Source organism: Ursus arctos, unplaced genomic scaffold (genome assembly GCF_023065955.2).
Source record: "Ursus arctos isolate Adak ecotype North America unplaced genomic scaffold, UrsArc2.0 scaffold_2, whole genome shotgun sequence".
Lineage (NCBI taxonomy): Eukaryota > Metazoa > Chordata > Mammalia > Carnivora > Ursidae > Ursus > Ursus arctos.
This window is the reverse complement of record NW_026622874.1, coordinates 97,009,593-97,030,451: the sequence shown is the minus strand read 5'-3', so window position 1 is coordinate 97,030,451 and position 20,859 is coordinate 97,009,593. Positions and strand designations below refer to the sequence as shown.

Below are 20,859 nucleotides of genomic sequence, written 5' to 3'. Positions count from 1 at the left end.
ACCCATCTCCCCACCCAGAGCCATTCTTCAGGGTGGCAGCAAAGAATGAGGGTCGAGGACAGGAAAGCATGTCCATCCTGAGCAAAATCTATGTGACGCTGTCCAAGGTCACCATCACGCTGCTCGGGGACCGCCGCGTGCTGGTGAGTGTCCTCTCCTCTCCAGTCCTGCCGGTGGCTCCAGGCCGGGCTGTGGCCTGTCCCGTGGGCGGCCAGGTCCCAGCCAGCACCTGCAGCCTCCGACCTTCTCAGGGACAGCCTCCAGAGCATTCCATGTGTTACCGAGGATTGCTGTGGAGGGCTGTCGTGCCTTCCAGCCTGGACGTGGGTGTCTGCTGGGGGTTCTCCTTGACCTCCCCCCCATCTGTGTCTCCCTTGACCCACCTTCCAGGTTGGGGATCAGCAAGTCACCCTCCCCGCCATACCTTCTAAAGGCATCTTCCTGGCTTCAAGTGGGCGATTTGTGGAGCTGCAGACGGTGTTTGGTTTGCGAGTGAGATGGGATGGTGACCAGCAGCTGTTTATGAGTGTGCCCAGGTGAGGGGTGCACAGGCAGCTGCCACTCCGTGCTCTGCCCCTCCCTCCCTCTCCCAGGACCTTCCCCTCGCCCTCCCCTTCCCTTCCAGGCACTAACTCTTAATCCGGGGGTAGGAAGCACCTCCACTGGCAGGCCTCCCTTTGGATGAGGAGACAGGCGGAAATGGCTTCAGGGCAGTGTGATAATAGCAGGATATACACACAATGCTTTGGGAATGTGCTAGAAGAAGTCACTAATGGGCCTTGGGAGCTGAAGAGTGGTCACTTGACCCCAGGCTTCAAGAGAGAGCTGTTCCCCAGAGAAACCAACAAGAGAAAGAATGCCTTTGTGATGGTGAATGGCAAACACACAGAAAAAAACGGGAATGTGGGAAGATGCGGTGTGAGTGGAAGAGGAGAGGGGAGCAGGAAGGATGGCTCCGGGGTGAGGGGTGGGAGGTCCTTGTGCCCTTGGCAGCTGGCACGCACCCTGGCTCAAAGTCTGCACCTGTTACTCTTCCACTCTGCCCTCCTCTGCCCTGGTCCCTCGGCGACTGGAGCCCCTTCTCGCCATTAATGCTGCCTCCTCTCCCCATGGCCCCAGCACCTACTCGAGGAAACTCTGTGGCTTCTGTGGCAATTATGACGGGGACGGTAGCAATGACAACCGGAAGCCGGATGGCAGCCCGGCGCAGGACGTGGAGGATCTGGGCAACAGCTGGCAGACAGCAGAGGACGAGGACAAGGAGTGAGGACATCCCCACCCCTGCCTCTGCCCCCCTGCTCTTTGCCCTTCCAAGAAGCACGCACCCCGCCTGGCATCAGCCCTTTTCTCCTTTCTCCTCTCCTGCATGTTCCCCACACCTGTTGTTCTCCCTCCTCCCATTCTGGCCAAGTTCACGAGCTTCTCGCCACCACGCTCCGCCCCCCCCCCCCCCATCTCTGCCGCGCTCAGGGGACGATGAGCAGCCTCCCCTGCTGGCTCAGCCCCGGGTTTTCCCGCCTCCTTTCGGGCTCGGGATTCAGATGCTGTCCACTAGGGGCTGCCGTGAGCCGCGACACTGCTGGGGTTGGGGCCCGGGAGGGAGGCGAGCCTCGAGGGCATGTGGGGTGGGTCCGTTCTAGGTGCCAGAAGAACCCGGCAAATCCTCCGTCTTGCAACCGGGGCTTTCTGAGCAGTCTGTCGGCACTACAGTTCTGCGGCCGGCTCATGGACACCCGCGGAGCCTTCGAGTATGAAGGGGGGATGGATGGTAGGGCTGTGAGAGGGGGTCTCTTGGCACCTGGGGTCGTTCCCTCTGACCTGGCCTCTCTCCTCAGGGCATGTCTGCCTCACCTCAAGGCCTCTGTGTTCTTCAAGAACTGCGTGTTTGACATGTGTAAATTCCCGCGGCTGCAGTCAGTGCTGTGCACCCACATGGCAGCCTTGACCGAGATCTGCCAGGATGCCGGCTACACGGTCAAGCCCTGGAGGGGACCCGAGTTCTGCCGTGAGTTGTGCCGAGCGGCGGGGCCCCTTCCTTCACAGGCAGATGCGAGCAGAGGGCCGGCATCCAAGTGTTAGCATGGGCTGGGGGGCCCCTGGTGAAACCCCTTTGCTTCCACGCATGCACAGGGAAAGCTGCAGTCAGAAACAACCAGCGAGAAAAGTCACAGTCCCTTGCACACCCTGAGCCCTCCCAGCCGCTCGAGGCTAAGTGGAGCAATGCCCATCTGTGTAGACACATGCCAGGTTGTCCACTGCACACAGAACACACAGATTCCCGGCGTGAGCTCCCGCACGGCCTCTGGGGAGCCTGCTTTGGGGCAAGGCTATGCCCTGGATCGAGGCCCCATGGGTGTTCTCGCCTGCTTTCCATCACCCTGACTGCTCACTCTGGGCATGTCTATACAGCAGCCGAGACACTTGGATCTGTCTGCGCCCTTGGACCTGCCTCTTGGTAGCTCCCTGCAGGCCCCTCTCCGGGCCCAGGGCAGAAGCTGAGCTCTTTGGTCCCGCTTCTCCCGGTCACTCTCTGCTTCTCTGGACTGGGCAGAAGCCTCTAGCAGGGGGCCCTCTGAATGCTGGCCTCCGAACAGACTTCGTTCCCTTTTCCCTGTCCTGCCCTCTGCTCTTCTCACGTCTGCCTCTCCCTCGCCCAGCTCTGACCTGCCCACCCAACAGCGGGTACACTCTCTGCGCCAAGCTGTGCCCTGCCACCTGCCGTCCCGGCTTCTCCGGCATGTCCTGCCAGAACCGGTGCGTGGAGGGCTGCGAGTGCAACCCAGGCTTCGTGCTCAGCGGCCTGCAGTGCGTCCCCCAGTCCCAGTGCGGGTGCCTTGACCCCACGGTGGGCTACCTCAAGGTGAGCCTCTGGCACCGGGTTGAGCCCGTGTGCGGGGCAGAAGGCCGGGAAGCCGTAGTGGGGAGGGCTGCGGGGAGGGACATTGGGGCCCAGATCTGCTTCCCCGTTTCTTTCTCCAGCTCTGGGATGGAGCCCTAGCCGCCCTTCCCCACACTGCCGGCAGAGCTGAGCCCCCGGGCTCTCTCCCCTCCATGCCCCTGAGACATTTTCCCGGAGTTTCTCGTCCTCTGAGGGCCCAAGCATTTCTGTGTCATCTGTGCAAACACAAGTATCTTTCCAAACAGCGTGTCATCCGCTGCCACGGGCTCCTTTCTCTGCCGAAGGCCTTTGGCCCCGACCTGGGCCCCTGTCTGCACACTCCCTCAGAGGCAGCATTTGGAGCCAGACCCTCGTCTGCAGTGCTTCGCTCTTCCTTCTTTGCCTGTCCCTCACCCTGTGCCTGGCAACAGCACTGGTGTCCATCACAACTCTCAGCCCCGCTCGGGGCTGGCCCGCTGAACGCTCTGTCCGGGCCTTGCTCTCCCGCCAATTTCACCTTCTCTGCAGCCCCTTTGTCTCTGCTCTGCCTGCAGCCACCATGCCTGTCGGAGTCCTTCACCTGCTCTGAGGCTTTGTCAAATGCCGCCGCCTCCTTGAAGCCTCCCTGATAAGCAAAGTCAGAAGGTTTCCCTCTAAACTTCTATAGCAAGTGCTTATTGTCTGTGTCAAGGGCAGGAAACTTGCGTTGGGTCCCCTGATTGTCTTCTTCGGGTGCATATCGTGTGGGAGCACCTGATCAATTAGTTTACTTGTTTACTGCCCCCCACCCCACTAGGTCATGAGCTGTTGGGGCAGAGACATCGTCCATCCAGTTCATCCCTGAATCCCTAACATCTCTCTAGTGCAGACAGATAGCTATCTGTTGAAAGAGCAACGGGACAAACAAGTGAAAGACTGAATAAGCGGGCGAATGCCAGACTTTTGCAGCTAAGCCAGCGTTTCAGGATGGTGGGAATGGCTCTCCGGCAAGCAAGCCCCGGATCCAAGCAGCCGTCGGCCGGCAGTCAGACCTGGGAATGATCTCTTTCCCTTCCTTCCTTCCTTCCGTGCCCCAGGTAGGGGAGCAGTGGTTCAAGCCAGGCTGCACGCAGCTCTGCACCTGTGAGGGCAACAGTAAAGTTCGCTGCACGCCGTGGAGGTGCCAGGCCCAGGAGGTCTGTCGTCAGCAGGATGGCATCTATGGCTGCCATGCCCAAGGTGAGCAGCCAGGTGGGAGGCGAGCCGGGGGCAAGGGGGGGGGGTGTGCTGCCCATGTGGCCTCAAGCAAGGGCGTGGCTCTGCCCTAAAGCAGGCACCCCAGAGAGCTGGGGCCTGCCCCGGGGGGGGGGGGGGGGCTGCTGGAAGGCATTGGGCCAAGCCAGACCAGCCTCTTCACGGACCCAGTGAGGTTGGGGCAGTCCCTGTGCTTGACCTTTGCAGGCCAAGCCTCCCACACGGAGGAGCCATGGGTCCCACTCCAGTGTGGACTGGCCGGGATGGCAGCTCAGGGTTCGGGGGTCTCTGATGCCATCTCCTCCACCTCAGGGGCCGCGACCTGCAGTGTCTCAGGGGACCCCCACTACCTGACGTTCGACGGAGCCCTGCACCTCTTCATGGGCACCTGCACCTACATCCTGACCCGACCTTGCCAGTCTAGGTCCCTAGAGAACTACTTTGTCGTGAGCACCACCAATGAGTTTCGCGGCGGGAACCTGGAGGCCTCGTACGTCAGAGCCGTCCACGTGCAGGTCTTCAACCTGAGAATCTCACTGATCAAAGGCCACAAGGTCATGGTGCGTGCCTCCGCCCACCTCCCCGGGCCCCACGCCCCCAGCCCGCTCAGGGGTTCTTCGCTGCCCGTCCTCACGGGGGCAGGCCCACCTGTCCGGCTTCTGGAGCCCCTGGGGGGTAGCTCACAGCAGACCCAGCCCCGGACCAGCCCCAATTCTGGAGACGCATCGCCATCCCTGTCTGCTCTCTGGTCCTGGCCCCCGTTGTCCTTGTCCCAAGCGCCTTTCCCTACCGTGTCCTCTCTGCCTCTGTAGCTGAATGGTCGCCGGGTGGCCCTGCCTCTGTTGCCTGCGCAAGGCCGGGTGAGCATAAGGCCCAGTGGTTTCTTCACCCTCCTCTACACGGACTTTGGGCTTCAAGTTCGCTATGATGGGAACCACCTGGTCGAAGTGACGGTGCCGTCTTCCTACGCCGGCCGGCTCTGCGGGTTGTGTGGTGAGTTCCCTGGGCATCTATGGGCAAGAGTCTGTCCTGGTCCTGCTCACCCACACATTGAATTAGGTGTCCTAAGCACTGCCTGCCCGTTCATTGTTTGAGGGCGCTGTGCAGGAGGGCAGGCGTGAAGGGAAGCCAAGGTGAAGAGAAAGAAGAGGTGAACCTTGGTCTGTTGAGCGAAGAGTGAGCTGACTCTTCTGGGAGGCAGGGGGTGGTCCCGGGGTGGGTCTGCTGGTGGGGTGCCTCAGTGGCCTCTAACAGGCCCCTCCTCCAGGCAACTACAACAACGATAGCCAGGATGACAGTCTGCTCCCCAACCAAAGGCCTGTGGCCAGCTCTGTCCACCTGGGGGTCGCCTGGAAGTTACCGGAGTACTCTGAACCGGGGTGAGCTGGGAATGCGGGGAGCCGGACCTGAGGGGGGAGGTCCTCTGTGCATCCCTGATCTCTCTGAGCCTGGAATGGACCTCCCTTGCCCCCACTTGGTCCTGGGCTTACTGACCTGTCTCTTTGAAGAGCCCTCTTGGGAAGTCCGTCCTGAGAGCTAACCTTGTTCCTTCCTGCTGCATCTTCTGACTTTCCTACTTGAGGGAACACTTTGTTCTCTTCTCCTGTCCTTATCCCCCTCCCATTTTCCCTCTCCACTTTTGCTTCAGTGTTTGGGAAGTTTCCTCCAATCCTAAATTCCTTTCCCTTCCCCTCTCCTCGTTTAGGTGTTTTGCTGAGGGTGGCAAGCCCTCCAGATGCCTGGAGAACAGAGAGGCAAACAACTGGAAAAAGAATTGTGATATCCTAGTGAACCCTCGGGGTAAGCATCCCTTGCTAGCCTCTTTTTCCTCCCCTAGTGAGAGGTAGAGGAGGGGGACTGGTCAGGGAGGGAGGAAGGATATTTAGACACGAAATAGAGGAAAAGTCAGGAGGAAGGCAAGCAGAGGGAAGACAGAGGCGGTGCTCATCTCGGGGGCTCTGATGCATCAGTCACCGTTTTGGTTTTTTTTTTTTTTTTTTTTTTTTTGCATTTCAAACAGTAGGTTCTCAATAATTATGGGTTTTTTTAAATTTTTATTTCTTTATTTTGAGAGAGAGAGTACGAGCAGGGGGAGGAGCAGAGGGGTGGAAGAGGGAGGGGAGAGCATCTCAAGGAGACTCCGCGCTGAGCGCAGAGCCAGACTCGGGGCTCGATCTCACAACCCTGAGATCATGACCTGAGCCGAAACCAAGAATCGGGCGCTTAACCGACTGAGCCCCCCAAGCACCCCAGTAATTACTGGGTTTTGCTTGAAATGGATGTTGAATTCACCCCAAAGCAATGACATGATTCTTTTCCTTTCCAATCCAATCTTCGTACTTTGTTTCATCCCCCAGGACCCTTCTCCCAGTGCCACGGGGTGGTGCCCCCCCAGTCCAGCTTCACCAGCTGTGTGTATGGCCAGTGTGGGACCAAGGGTGACGCCCTGACCCTGTGCCGCTCCCTGCAGGCCTATGCATCCCTGTGCGCACACGCCGGCAGGGCCCCCACCTGGCGCAACAGCAGCTTTTGCCGTGAGTGACCGACCACCCGCTCCCCAAGCCGCCAGATCCCTCTCTCTCTCTTCCTCTCCTGCAAGTCGGCTTCACTCTCCCTTCACAGCCTGGCCCTCAGCCGCAGAAGGAACCCTCCTCCCTCGCTTCTCTTTGCAGTCTCTCCAAGCCCTTTTCAACTTCTCTGCCTGTCCTGGGAGCCTTCTCCATCAGGCTCCCTCCTCGCCAAGACGGTTCACCCTCATTTGGTTACTGCCTCCTTCCCGTCTGACCCGGGCCAGCCCTGTTCCCTTTCTTCCTTACTCTCTTTTCCAGGAACTCTTTTTCTTTTTTTTAATGTGGTAAAATATACATAACATAAAACTTCCCATTTAAATGATTTTTAAGTATCCAATTCCGAGGCTTAAAGGACATCCACAGTGCTGTACGCCCGTGAGCACTATCCGTTTCCAGAACTTTTGCATCTTCCCAAACTGAAACTCTGCGGCCATTAAACACGAACCCCCACCGCCCACCCCGTTCTCCCCTCCCCGGCCCCACAACCACTGTTCTGCTGTGTGTCTATGAATTTGACAACTCCAGGGACCTCACAGAAGTGAAATCATACAGTATGTCACTTTTGGTGAGGGGCTTGTTGCACCTGGCATGTCCTCAAGCTTCATCCGCGTTGGAGCGTGGGCCAGAATATCTTTTTTAAGGCTGCAAATGATTCCACTGTATGCACAGACCTCGCTTTGTGTATCCGTTCATCTGATGAACGTTCTCGGGAACTCTCGAAGCCCCAAGGTCAGGGAGCTGGAAATCACTGCCCTTGCTCACACTGGTTTCTTCTTAGCTCCGAAGTGCCCTCCCAGGAGCAGCTACAGCCCCTGTGCCAACCCCTGCCCGGCCACCTGTCTCAGCCTGAACACCCCAAAAGACTGCCCAGCAGGGCTGCCCTGTACCGAGGGCTGTGAGTGCCAGAAAGGCCACATCCTGAGCGGAACCTCCTGTGTGCCCTTCAGCCAGTGCGGCTGCATCAACCAGGATGGTTCCTACCACCCGGTGAGGGGCTAGACCTCAATGCCCTGTGTCCGGGGGCGGGAGGGCTCAGAGCCTCTGAAGGGGTGGGGGGCCGTCTAGGGGGCTGAGCAGCGAGTCCAGAAGCCAAAAGGTTGAGGAAGGCTAGGGATGGAGGCAAGCAGTCAAGGGCAGCGAGCCTGGGGGCGGGGGCGCTGGTGGAGGGGTTCAGTCCGACTCCAGCTTCCAAACTTCTGTTGGCTCTGCTGATGCCCACGTCCCACAGGTCGGGGAGAGCTGGTACACAGACAGCACGTGCTCCAGGCTCTGTACCTGTTCCGCACGCAGCAACATCTCCTGCTACCAGAGCACCTGCAAGCCCGGCCAGCTGTGCTGGCCCCTGGACGGCCTGCTGCGCTGCCGAACTTCAGGTGGGAAGCCCCTGAAGTCACGGAGCCTGCTCTCCCCGACTCCTCCTCCCCCTCTCCCGCCATCTGTAGCACAAGGCTCCCCTCCCTGCCTTCCTGAAGAGCTTGGCGCCGCGGCGGGGGGGGGGGTGACCCCTGCGCCATCAGGAAGGTCTTTTTGGGTTCCCTTGTGGTTCTCCCAGCCACGAGTTTGATGGGACAACAATGCCCACTCCGCCTCCAAGCCTCATCCTTATGGAGGCCGGACCACTCCTCAGCCACCCTTCCCTCTCTGCCAGGCATGGGGGTGTGCCGTACCTCGGACCGCTCCCCGTATGTGACGTTCGATGGCACTCGCCATACCATTCGGGACACCTGCACTTATGTCCTGCTGAAAGTGTGCCACTCCACCATGGACCTGCCTTTCTTCAAGATCAGTGGCAAGCATGGGAAGCGGAGAAGCCACCCCGCTGCTTTCTACCTCCTCCGGCTCAATATCGACATCTCTAACACCCGGGTCACTTTGGCAGAGGGCCACCGCGTGCTGGTGAGCTGGGCGGCATGGGTGGGGAGGGAGGACGCCAGCCCCCCTCTGGGGAGGGGCTCTGGTCCTTCTTCCCACTCACCTGCCCTGCCCGTCTCTGTAGATCAACGGCACAGAGGTCACCCTTCCCTCGACCACCCAGATCCAGGGGGTCAGGATCACGGCCAGTGGCATCTACACCGTACTCACCGTGAACATCGGGCTGCAGGTCAAGTTTGACGGCAATGGCTTCTTCGAGGTCCAGCTCCCTACAGCCTATTACCAAAAGGTGGGGGAAACCCCTAGCTCTTCCCCAGGGGAGTCCGCCTCCAGAGGGCGCTGAACCCTCTCCAGACCCAAGGGGTCATTCCCCAGGACGGAGGAGGGCTGGGAGGGCGCCTTTTTCTTAGGAGTGGAAATGCGGGCACCGGGCACCGGTGAGAAAGGCCCTACTGCCTCTCCGGCCTGCTGAGAACCCCTTCGCCCCCCAGGTCTGCGGCTTGTGCGGGAACTTCAATGATGAGGAAGAGGATGAGCTCATGATGCCCGGTGATGACCTGGCCCAGAATGACACTGAATTGGTGGCCAGTTGGCAAGATAGGAAGTCTGACCCCAAGTAATTGTCCCCAAAGCCTCTGCATGTTCATAGCAACACGAGTTGGGAGCCCAGACTATATGGCAGGGGATAGGAGGACCGGAGCGCTCCTGTGTGTGTGCACCTTGACAGAGGAGGGCTTCTGCGTCCCGGGAACCTATCTGGGGAAACATGAAAGTCTTCCATTTTTGGCCTCAACACATGGGAGGGGACTGAGGCTGCAGGGAACGTGGCCAGAGCTCAGACCAGCTTCCTGGTGAAGACAAGGGGGGTCTTCGGAATCACTTGGGAGTGCCAAGTCGTTTTCACAGGTGGGGCAGTGGCTGTCCCTCGGCTGACCCTTTCTTCCTCTGTAGATGCCAACCAGATGCACAGAAGATCCCAGCGGAAACGCCGGAGAAGCCGAATGCAAACTGCAGGACGGCTGACCTAGCCAGAGCCCAGGCACAGTGCCAGACGGCCTTGCAGGCTCCGGCCTGGGCTAAGTGTGCCAGCCACGTGGTCCTCAGGCCCTTCCTGCTCAGCTGTACCAACAACCTGTGTCAGTTTGGAGGCCTGAACCACGCCCTCTGTGAATCTTTGGAAAGCTTCGGGGCCGCCTGCCGGGCCAAGGGGCTCAAGCCCCCAATCTGGAGAAACAGCAGCTTCTGCCGTGAGTGTCCCCTACGGTCACCGCAGACCCTCCCACACCTCGTTTCTGTCTCTGTACCCTTTAAAGCTCCCTGTCCTCCTTTCCCATTGTTGCTGACCTATGCCTGACCTCATTGTTCTGACGTGGCTCGTGGCTCCTGGCTCGTTCACAATCTGATCGCGCCAGCGCCCCGGGACAGCACGGGCTGCTTCTCATCTCCTTCTTCGCCAGCGCCCGTTTTCCAAAGGAAATGTGATTGTGTTACTCCCCTGCATGGCTCCTGCCTGCAAGGTTAAGTCCAAGCTCCTTTCGGAGACATCCGAGACCCTGCCGGCTCTCCTGGCCTGTCCTCTCTTGCCCCTTTCCCTGTGTGCCTGCCCAACCCCTGCACCAAACCATCCCGTTCCCCAACACCCCCCCCACCTCACAGGCCTTGCTTTTCCACACCCCTCCCTGCCTCTATCCACACTGCTCCCTGCACCTGGAAAGTTCTTTCTTCTCGCTTCCTGGCAGACTCCTGGGCATCCTTCCGTAGCTCTTAAATTGTTTTTTTCAAATTATAGTTCACATACCATGATATTCACCACTTTAAAATTATACCATTCACTGTTCTGTAGGGTCTTTACAAGGTTCCGCAACTATCACATTATGTAATTCCAGAACCTTTGAAACTTTAAGACAGTGGTTAATGTGTTTTCAGTATGTGATATGTTCACATCGTTCAGGAACTTATTTTTTTTTAAGATTTCATTTATTTATTTGAGAGAGACAGAGTGCACACGAGAAGGGGGCGAAGGGAAGTGGGGGAGGGAGAAGCAGGGTCCCCCGCTGTGTTGCGGAGATTATGTGCTGGATTCATGACCTGAGCCGAAGGCAGACGCTTCACCAACTGAGCCACCCAGGCGCCCCTTAAAGATTTTATTTTATTTTATTTAAGATTTTATTTATTTATTTGACAGAGAGAGTCAGCCAGCGAGAGAGGGAACACAAGCAGGGGGAGTGGGAGAGGCAGAAGCAGGCTCCTAGCAGAGGAGCCTGATGTGGGGCTTGATCCCAGAACGCCGGGATCGCGCCCTGAGCTGAAGGCAGACGCTTAACGACTGCGCCACCCAGGCGCCCCTTAAAGATTTTATTTTTAAATTATCTCTACATCCAACGTGGGGCTCGAACTGAGAACCCTGAGATCAAGAGTCACACACTCCCCCAACTGAGCCAGCCAGGTGCCCCTCATTTGTCATAATTTATTTAACTAGTCTCCTGTTGGTGGGCTTTCTTGTTGTTTCCCGTTGTTATTACAAACAGTGCTACAGCGGGAAACCTTACCCAGTTACGATTTTGTATGCACGCGTCTGTCTGTAGGATAAATTCCTAGGCGTGGAATGCTGGATGAGGACTGGGTGCATTCATTCTTCTGAGAGATGTTGCCAGTTGGCTTTCCACAGGGGGTGAGGAATTTACATTCCCACCAGCAGCACAGAGAGCGTGCCTGATTCCCCGCAGCCTTGCCCGCACAGAGCTTTGCCAGTCGGATATGTGAAAAATACAAAGAGTCTTAATTTGCATTTTTCCTATTATGAGTGAGGTTAATGCATTCTTTCGTATGTTTGGGAGTTGTCTGATCTCCTTTGCTGTGAGCTCTGTCTTTGTTCTCCTTCACCATTTTTTCCACCGACTGGTTGGAATTATCAAACTATCTTAAGGAGGTCTTTTATCTATGGCAGAGAGTAGCCCTTTATTTGTTTACTTATATTTAATTAATTTATTTAGTTTTAATAATTAATTAAATTATTAATTTGACCTCACCACCATGGGACTTGAACTCATGATCCTGAGTTCAAGACCTGAGCTAAGGGGCGCCTGGGTGGCTCAGTCAGTTGAGCATCTGCCTTCGGCTCAGGTCATGATCCCAGGGTCCTGGGATTGAGCCCCATGTCAGGCTCCCTGCTCAGGGCTCCCTGCTCAGCGGGGAGTCTGCTTCTCTCTCTGCCCCTCCCCCACTGGGCTCATGCTCTCTCTTCCTCTCTCTGTCTGAAATAAATAAATCTTAAAAAAAAAAAAAAGGGACCTGAGCTGAGATCAAGTCAGACGCTTAACCTACTGGGACCCCCAGGCCCCCTGAGAGTAGCCCCCATTAGTGCTACGAGCTACACACATTTTTCCGGTTCTTATTTTTTCATCTTTGACTTTTTTTGTCATGCAAATTTAAAATACATACATACATATACATATATATATATATATATATATGTGGGATAGCATATATCAGTCTTTGTTCTGTGGCTTTTGCGTTTTGAGTCGTAGTGACAAATACTTTACACACTCCAAACTTAAAAAAGAATTTGCTCATGTTTTGTTCCAGCATTTTTATGGCTTCTTTCTTTCTTTCTTTCTTTCTTTCTTTCTTTTAAGCTCTACACCCAGTGTGGGGTTACTGACGGAGCCAGCCAGGCACCCTTACCCCTATGGTTTCTTTTTTTTAATATTTAAATGTTTTATCCACAGAGATTTTTATCCTGGTGCACGATATAAGATATGAATTACATTTGGTTTTTGTTTGTTTTGTTTTAAAGATTTTATTTATTTATTTTAGAAATGGGGCAGGAGCAGAGGAAGAGGGAGAAGCTGACCTCCCCCCCCTGCTGAGCACAGAGCGCACACACACATACACACACATACACACACACACACATACACCCGGCGCCCACGACCTTCAGATCATGACCTGAGTTGAAATCAAGAGTCAGAGGCTTAACCGACTGAGCCACCCGCCCCCGCCAGCATTCTTAAATGACCAGTCTCTTCTCCCGCTGACCGAGATGCCATGATTTATCGTATCCTAAGTTCCCATCCCCATTTGGGTCCCTGTCTGGGCTTCCTCTCCCTTCCGTTTCTCCATCTGTCTTCACTTACCGGTAACCCAGTGTTGTGATTGTTCAGAATTTTCAACTGTGTGTTCATTTCTGGCAGGGACATTCACTACTCACTGCTCTTTTCTTTTCTTTCTGTCTTTTTTTTTTTTTTTTTTTTTTTAGCGTTCTCCTGGCTTTTCTGGTTTGTTCATATCTTCCTCTCCACTTTAATATCTTCTCACCCTACCAAAAACAAAAACAGAATCGTGCTGGTGTATTTTATTGGGATCATCTGAGACGTGTACGTTAACTTAGGGACCCCAACTTCTTTATGTTGCAGACTCTTGCTATCCATGAACGTTCGCATGTGATCACGGGTACTTCTCTTAAAGGGTTTTATTTAACTCCTCCAACAGAGTGTCACACACGCACGCTCGCTGACCATACACATCAAGGTCGCTGTGGCTGCTGGCTGACCTCTGTCTCCCGCACTGGACGGGGAGGGCTGTTCTTGCTCCTTTCTTTCCTTGGGGCCCGGCACGGAGCGCACACTCAGGAAGCGTTTACCCCCCTCTCCCCCAGCTCTGAAATGTCCTGCCCACAGCAGCTACTCCGCCTGCCTTCCCTCCTGTTCACCTTCCTGCTTGCACCTGACCGGCCAGTGCAGTGGCCCCAAAGTCCCCTCCACCTGCAAGAAGGGCTGCCTCTGTGGGCCCGGCTACTTTCTCAGTGGGCAGCGGTGTGTGCCCAGGAGCCAGTGTGGCTGCACGGACGACTACGGCAGCTCCTTCCCCGTGAGTGGGGACAGGGAGTAGGAGTGGGGACACCTCAAGGTTGACATCTTCTCCTTTCCTGTATCTCTGTCAGCCTGGGGCACCCGTGTCTCTATGGCTGGCCGCGGGGGGATGCAGACTGGTGACAGGGCAGGGTGCTGTCCGGCCAGGCCTGGGTTGGGGGTGCGTGGTTGGGGTGTGGGATCTGAGGCATCCAAATAACTGGAATGGGGCATGGGATAGCGGAAGGAGTGTGGCCTCGGCTTGAATCCTGTGGGTACCACTCCCGAGTGTGTTACCTCGGTTTTGTCATCTGTAAGATGGGTACGTCCTGAACAACGTATGTAAGACACCGAACGTGATACCTCTAGGAGGTGGTACAGAGACATCAGGGTGTGAGCGGCCTGTAACTGCCTCCAGCCTGGGCCAACAAAGGCATTCAGACCGCGGGCCCAGGCTGACCGGGCGAGAGGAAGGGGAACTGGCCCTTCCCCCCTCACTCCCTGGTTCTCCCCGTGGCTTCTCTAGGAGGGTAAGACCTGGATCGCCATTCGCTGCACGAGAAGCTGTGCCTGCACCGCAGGAACCGTTCACTGCCAGCCCTTCAGGTGCCCCCCTGGCTCCCACTGCGAGCCCAAGCCCGGTGGCACTGGCGGCTGTGAAATTAACAGTAAGAGGGCCCGTCAGGGGGGCGGAGCAAGAGGCAGGACCAGAGGGGCTCAGCCTGGGTAGGTCTGGAGACAGAAGGGGCCCCAGCACGGGCACGGGGTGGGCCTGGGGCCTCATTTGGGCTCTGCCCAGCTCTGCGGCCGACTCTGGATCTCACTCTCTAAAGTGCAGAATGAGGGGATGGGACCTGCTTTGCGATTAGGGCTGGGAAAGAGAGAAGGTTGAAGATCGAGTAGCCAGGGAGCCCAGAGCTAAGAGAGAGGGTGACCAGAGACATCAGGGCTGTAGAGGGATTCAGGGGTGCAGGGGGAGTTGTTACATCTGGGCAGGGTCCCTTCTCAGGGTTGGCCCTTCTTGGCAGAGTCGGAACAGTGCTCCATTTACGGGGACCCCCATTACCGTACATTTGATGGCTACAGCTACCTCTTCCGGGGCCGCATGACCTACACTCTGATAAAGACCATAGGTGTGCTCCCCGCTGGGGTGGTGCCTGTGGTCGTGGAGGGGCGCAACAAGGTGTATTCGTCCTGGAGCCCCATCTACCTGCACGAAATCATTGTGATCATTTATGGCTACACCGTCCAGCTCAAGGCCCATCTGGAGCTGGTGGTAAGAGCCAGGCCAGGCCAGGAGGGGCCAGGGAGGCAGGCCGGGCTGGGGGAGGCCACGGAACACAGGTGAAGCCAGGCCCCCGCTCTTCCCGGGAAGTTCCTGGCCCAGACTGCCTTGTCATCGAGGTCAGAATCGGTGCCACACTCGCCTCGTGGGGAGAAGCAGAGGAGGGCAGTGGGATGGAGCAAGAGGTTGGAGAGAGACAGGAAGAGAGAGGGGAGGAGAGAACATGGGAGGCAAAGGGGGAGCCGGGCTGAGTGGTACCGGGGGCGAACACTCTGTGAAGTGTTTTGCAAGGAAGAGGCTATGTATGCAAAGGGGGCCGACCTTGGGGAGGCCTTTGCCACACGGGGTAGCAAAGCCTACTGGGGTACCTCGTTCCATGGAATGACGGCCCCCAGATACGAAGACGTGCGGAGAGGCAGCGGAGGGCCAGGCTGACTCCGGGCTCTCTGTGGCTCCCGCCTGCCTTCTCCAGGTCAACAACCAGAAGATGGCCATCCCCTACAAGCCCAGCGACCGTCTGCAGGTGGCCCTGCGGGGCCATCGCCTGTATCTGATCACCGACTTCGAGATGGTTGTCACCTTTGATGGAGGCAAAAACGCAGGTAGCTGAGAGTGGGGAGGGGAGAGCAGAGGGGGCGTTTCTGGGCCGGGGCCGGGAACGGTGAGGAGGTCCCTGTGTGGGACCGGCCCAAGCGCCAGGGGAATAGCCAGGAGGGGTGGAGAGGAGAGGAGCCTCACTTCTGGACACCCCTTCCTCCTGCAGTGATCACGCTGCCCAATAAGTATAAGGGGCTGGTACGGGGCCTGTGCGGGAACTTCGATGGGAACAAGAGGAATGACTATATGCTGCCCAATGGCACCGTCACCCAGAACCTCCTTGCCTTCGGCAATAGCTGGGAGGTACAGAGGATCGAGGGAGGCGACCTCGTCCGCTTCTCAAGGTGAGGGGGCTGGGGCTCCGAGCAGGGAGGCCTGGCCCTGGGGGAGGTAAACAGCAGCCCCGTCTCTGTCCATGCCCGCTCACCCCGTATCCTCAGTAGAGAAGCACAGCCGAGGGCGAGAGCCCAGACAGACTTGCCTGATCTCATCCTGCCATTGCCCCTCAGTCCGACTGCGGGGTGGGGGGGAGGGGGCACTAGGGATCCCAGGCTGTGCCCCGTGCGTCCCCACCCTGCCTCCCTTGTTCTTCCCGAGGTCACGGTCCTCAGGGGCCTCACCTGGCCCCCTCTTGGTCTCTGCCCCAGGGCCATACAAGAGGAAGAAGAGGAGGAGGAGTCAGGCTTCCACGAGTCGGGATGCAGCCCGGAGCAGCTGGAGCTCATCAACAGCACCCAGGCGTGTAGGGTGCTGGTGGACCCCCAGGGCCCCTTTGCTGCCTGTCACCAGACTGTGGCCCCAGAACCCTTCCAGGAGTGAGTCAAGGGCCCAGGCTACACGGGAGTGGCCTTTCTCCGGGGCCTGCTACCAGTTCTGCAATCCGAGCTCTGTCTGGCTCACTTCTGTCTCTCTGTGGCTTCAGTTCCTTGTGATACCCGCTCCCCACATGCTCACACTCATACATGCGCACACGCGCGCACACACGCTGACACACGCACACCCTGCCTGATGTCTTTCTGCTGGGGCTTCCAGGTCCTCTTCTGCAGGGCTGGGTCTCCCCGTGTCGCCACCTCTGACAGCCCCCTAACCGCCCCGCTGCCCCCAGGCACTGTGTGTTTGATCTGTGTGCCGCCGGGAGCCCCAAAGAGCAGGAGGAACTGCGCTGCCAGGTCCTCAGCGGGTACGCCATCATCTGCCAGGAGGCGGGCGCCACCCCGGCCAGCTGGCGGGACCACACCCGCTGCGGTGAGGCGCTGACCTTCCCCAGCAGCCGCTCCCCGACCCTCTCGGCCATCTCTGCCCTCGCTCAGCTCCGACCCCCCCAGGCCTGCCCACCTTGGGCTTCCCGCCTTGCCCTCGGCTCCCCGACTGTGCAACTGCCCGTGTCAGAATCCTCCCCAGCCAGCCTCCCTCTGCCCCCCCAGGAAGCCGCACCCCACCCCTGTGAGCCCTTCTCCTCCTTGCCGGTGCCCAGCTCTCTCCTCCACTTTCTTAGCACCCTTTAATGTCAGACCCAAAGACACCCGAAGCCGGCCCACTCCTCTGGCCTCCGGGCCCCTGCCAAGCTCTGTGTTCTGGTGGGTGACCTTGTTCCCCCTCCAGCTGCCCCCGCGCGGTCCCCCCACACCTGTTGGCTCCACCCGCGCCCGGCCCCCTGCTCACTCCGACTTTCCCGTCAGCCTTGGCGTGTCCGGCCAACACCGTCTATCAGAGCTGCATGACACCCTGCCCGGCCTCCTGTGCCCACCTGGGGGCCCCCAGGGACTGCGAGGGCCCCTGTGTGGAGGGCTGTGCCAGCCTCCCGGGCTACGTCTACAGTGGTGCCCGGAGCCTCCCCCTGGCCCACTGCGGCTGCACCAGCAACGGCGTCTACTACCAGGTCCGCGCTGGGAGGGGGAGGCCCTGTGGGGGCAGGAGAGCCAGATGAGGGAGCAAAGCCAGACCGCCACCTCCCGGCCCTTCTCCCTCTCCAGCGGGGCGACAGCTTTGTGACCGAGGATTGCTCTCAGCGCTGCACCTGTGCCCGCTCGGGGGTGCTGCTGTGTGAGCCCCTCAGCTGCCATGCTGGGGAGATCTGCACCCTGGGGAACCTCACTCGTGGCTGCTTCCGAGGTGAACCTAGACGGCCCCGTGGCTTCAAGCTGTCCCCTTATGTGGGGGGTGGGTGCTGGACGGAGGGTCGTCCCTCCCAGTCCTGTGTCCTGTGCCTGAGACCCTCCCCCTCGATGTCAGGAAGTTGGGCCTTAACCCCGGCTCTCTCCTTCTTTCTTGGGAGGGGCCGAGGGAGTGAGCAGCTGCTCTCTTCCAGGCGCGGTGCTGGGGCCTTTTCCTGGCATTAGCTCTCTGTGACCTCTCCCTGGCTGCGGGTATCCTCCTAGAACCTTCCATAACCCCGTTTATCCTCACAGAAACCCCGTGTCTACGGAACCCCTGTCAGAATGACGGGCGGTGCCAGGAGCAGGGAACCCACTTCACCTGTGAGTGCGAACTTGGTTATGGGGGACACCTCTGCACGGAGCCTCGGGACGTGCCACCCCCTGGAAAGCCAGGTGAGAACTTCATCCCAGGCCCTGTATCCTCGCAGCCCCTTCCCTACCACCAGCTGCTCTGGCATGATTCCATACATGTAACATTAACCTATAATAGGCATCTGTTACAGGGCTCTAACAGATAGAGAGCATATTGTTAATATAATGTGTGTTATATAAAACATAATAATCTAATCTCTGAGCCCCGGAGATCAGCAGAACGAGTCCCTGTGCCCATCCCCTACCGACATGCAGTAGCCCCTCTAATCTGTGCGGAGTCCTTTCCGAGACCCCCGTCCAAGCGGATGCCTGGGACCACCGACGGTACCAAACCCCATATTTCCTCCTACATGTGCATACTAATGATGAAGTTTTATTCATAAATTAGGCACAATAGGAGATTGACAACAACAAAATAGAAAAATTATGACAATATACTGTATTCAAAGTTATGTGACCACGGTCTCTCTCTCAGACTATCGGTTGTACTGTCCTCACCCTTCTTCTTGGGATGATGGGAAAGGGTAAGATGCCTAAGTGAGAGGAATGACGTGGGCCGTGTGAGGTAGCGTTAGGCTGCTATTGACCTTCCGATGCTTCATCAGAGGGAGGACCATCTGCTTCTGGACCGCGGGTGACTGTGGGTGGCTGAAACTGTGGAAAGCCCGCCATGCGGCGGAACTGCCATGCTCTGGGATCCTCTCTCTGGAGCCTAGCTCCTTTCTCTGGTCTTGCCTCACCCCGCTCTTACTTCCCCATCTTGTGTCCCTCCTAAGCCTCTCCAGTACCTCCCCCCATCCCAGACTAGACTTCCCTTGAGCCTCTGGGCCAGTGGTTCTCACCAACTTTATCTCCCCTCAGATCGGGCCAGGGTGGGGTGGGGGTGGTTTTTTCCACGTGTTCGTTTCACGAGTTCCCCCCAGAGATTTGGATTCAGTAGGTCTGGAGTGGGCCCGGACATCTGCATTTTTACCAAGCTCCCAGGTGACTGAGGGATGTGATTCCAGGCTGTTCTTCGAGAAGCACTGGCCAAGATGGTACCCGGACTCTAGGGGACCAGCTGGATGAACATCTCCCTTAACAAGGCTGATGGGAGTTGTGTGTCCAGAAACTCAAAGGAGTCCTAGGGGTCTGGTGCCAAGGTCGTGGAGCAACAGCCTTCTGGAGGGAGACCTAGCCACACCCAGCGAGTTAGGGGCTGCCGTCCTTTCTGGGTGCCAACTTAGGATCCAAAGGGAGTGTCTTCTCCCTCATGCCTTCCTGACCCATGTCCCTACATCCTGTCCCCTGCTCCCCAGAAGCATCCAACTTTGTGGCCGTCCTGTTGGGGATGCTTGTGCCTGTGGTGGTTCTAGTGCCCGCAGTGACCAGAGAATGTGTTTCCAGGAAGAGGAGGAGGAGGTGAGTTCTGGGAAAGGGGATGAGCAGGGGTGGGCGGCGATGAGTCAGCGGGGGAGCGGGCACCTACCCTCCTCTGTTCCCCACAACCCCCAGGGAGAAAACGCAGAGCCAGAGTAGAGACAGGCTGGCAGACGCTGGTGAGAACCATTCCCACCCCAGAACCTTGGCGACCGGGAGCTGAGTCTGCCTCTGATACAGGTTTTCTCGGATTTTGTTCCAGAGCGTGCCCTTCAAGTCAGTTTTGAGTTGTCCTCAAAAAAGGAGAGAGGAAATAAAATTTATTTTTGAAATGTGAATTTCCACATGACTATGGTGGAGGAAGGGTCTGTGAGGTGGGTCTTGGGGGTGAAACAGGAGGGAGGGACAGAGGTGTGCGGGCGGTGGGGGGAGACTAGGGCTGCGTGCCCTGCAGAAAATGTCCAGAGGGGAGGGGAACCGAGGTCTGGCTGTTCTTTGGACAAAGCCGTTTGGGGGTGGCGTCTAGCCCTTTGGCTCCTGGGGAACCGGAGGAAAGACTTGCACTGTCCGTCTTCGCAGGAATCTAGGGCTAGCGGAAGGTGATGCTGAGGATTCTGATATTTCTAACGATGAGATTAATCACTGGATGCGGGCTAAGGATGGGGAATGTGGCTTCTTTGAAAGGGCAGACTGGCTGTGACCCTCGGGAGGCCTCCATCTTCTGCACAAGTCTATTTCCCAAAATGGCCTAGGGGTTACTATGGCAACTGAAGGTGGGGTCTGGGGGCCCAGGAGTTCAGAGCCCCATCCTAGCAAGAGTGGTCAGCTCACCTCAGCCTGAGGCCAAAGGGCAACTGTTCTGACCCCTCCTCCCAGGGTCCCGTGCTTCCCATGAGGCAGGTCCCTGCTTGGGGGTGGAGGCTGGGACAATCCTGCTTGGGCCCCAAGAAGGAAAGGAAGGCCATCAGCTGGGGTGAGGGTGGTCAGGATGGAAGACCCCAAGGGACAGGGGATGCCAAAGCGGGCAGGACACTGGGTTCTGTGCTTATTCTCTGAGATGACCCTTGCAGCCACCTACGTTTAAGGGATCGAGATCCCAGCTGGGTGGGGAAGGGCCCCCCGGGGGGGGGTGGCCCCCTACCAGGCTAGCTGTGGGGAGCAGCTCCCCGCTCCGGAGCTGGGCATAGCAGGAGCGCTAACGGGATTCCAGGAGTTTTAGCCTGGGCTTCATGGGGCTCCCTGCTGCACACTGGCCCCCACTGGAGCTCCCTTCATCTCATCTTTGACCTTCTGCCTCTGTTATTCATCTGTGCCCTGTCCTCTTGACCTCTGCTCCTCCCCTCGGACAACTAAGGTCACTTATCTAGCCCAGATGTCTAGCTGGCAGGGGAAGGAGGTGGCCTGGGCCGGCATCCTCCGGATAGACCCCCTCCATCTTTGGCAGGACAGAGTCCCTCCCAGACCCCTCGGGTGGGCAAAACAGGGGTGATGGGTCATTGAGGGAGGGGACAGAGGATTCCAGAGTATTAGGGATTCCAGAAGAGGCTGGTACAGGTAGGAAATTGCAGATAGGATCTGAGGTTCCCCGAGCTGGGAAGGGCAGAAGCTGTGATTTGGGGTCCTGCACACAACAGGGGCAACCGAAGCAGAAACAGCAAGGCTGCCCCAGCTAAACAGCGCTGGCCCC

At 57.7% G+C, this 20,859-nt stretch overlaps 1 protein-coding gene across 1 annotated transcript in view; it reads left to right on the top strand.

Moving 5' to 3' along the window:
• ZAN (zonadhesin) overlaps positions 1-19,504 on the top strand; it is a 32,836-nt gene extending 13,332 nt beyond the window's left edge. Inside the window, exons 20-49 of the mRNA XM_048224493.2 lie at positions 19-143; positions 391-536; positions 1,120-1,263; positions 1,641-1,748; positions 1,836-2,005; positions 2,658-2,860; positions 3,955-4,096; positions 4,424-4,671; positions 4,924-5,104; positions 5,379-5,490; positions 5,817-5,911; positions 6,469-6,645; positions 7,460-7,668; positions 7,910-8,054; positions 8,330-8,577; positions 8,678-8,842; positions 9,045-9,169; positions 9,505-9,800; positions 13,211-13,422; positions 13,930-14,071; positions 14,432-14,679; positions 15,161-15,290; positions 15,452-15,629; positions 15,933-16,100; positions 16,391-16,530; positions 16,965-17,164; positions 17,259-17,397; positions 17,694-17,834; positions 19,112-19,214; positions 19,308-19,504. Coding sequence (XP_048080450.1) covers positions 19-143; positions 391-536; positions 1,120-1,263; positions 1,641-1,748; positions 1,836-2,005; positions 2,658-2,860; positions 3,955-4,096; positions 4,424-4,671; positions 4,924-5,104; positions 5,379-5,490; positions 5,817-5,911; positions 6,469-6,645; positions 7,460-7,668; positions 7,910-8,054; positions 8,330-8,577; positions 8,678-8,842; positions 9,045-9,169; positions 9,505-9,800; positions 13,211-13,422; positions 13,930-14,071; positions 14,432-14,679; positions 15,161-15,290; positions 15,452-15,629; positions 15,933-16,100; positions 16,391-16,530; positions 16,965-17,164; positions 17,259-17,397; positions 17,694-17,834; positions 19,112-19,214; positions 19,308-19,395 — 4,928 coding nt within the window. The 3' untranslated portion in view covers positions 19,396-19,504. The remainder of the gene's footprint in view (positions 1-18; positions 144-390; positions 537-1,119; positions 1,264-1,640; positions 1,749-1,835; positions 2,006-2,657; positions 2,861-3,954; positions 4,097-4,423; positions 4,672-4,923; positions 5,105-5,378; positions 5,491-5,816; positions 5,912-6,468; positions 6,646-7,459; positions 7,669-7,909; positions 8,055-8,329; positions 8,578-8,677; positions 8,843-9,044; positions 9,170-9,504; positions 9,801-13,210; positions 13,423-13,929; positions 14,072-14,431; positions 14,680-15,160; positions 15,291-15,451; positions 15,630-15,932; positions 16,101-16,390; positions 16,531-16,964; positions 17,165-17,258; positions 17,398-17,693; positions 17,835-19,111; positions 19,215-19,307) is intronic.
• The last annotated feature ends 1,355 nt before the right edge of the window (positions 19,505-20,859 follow it).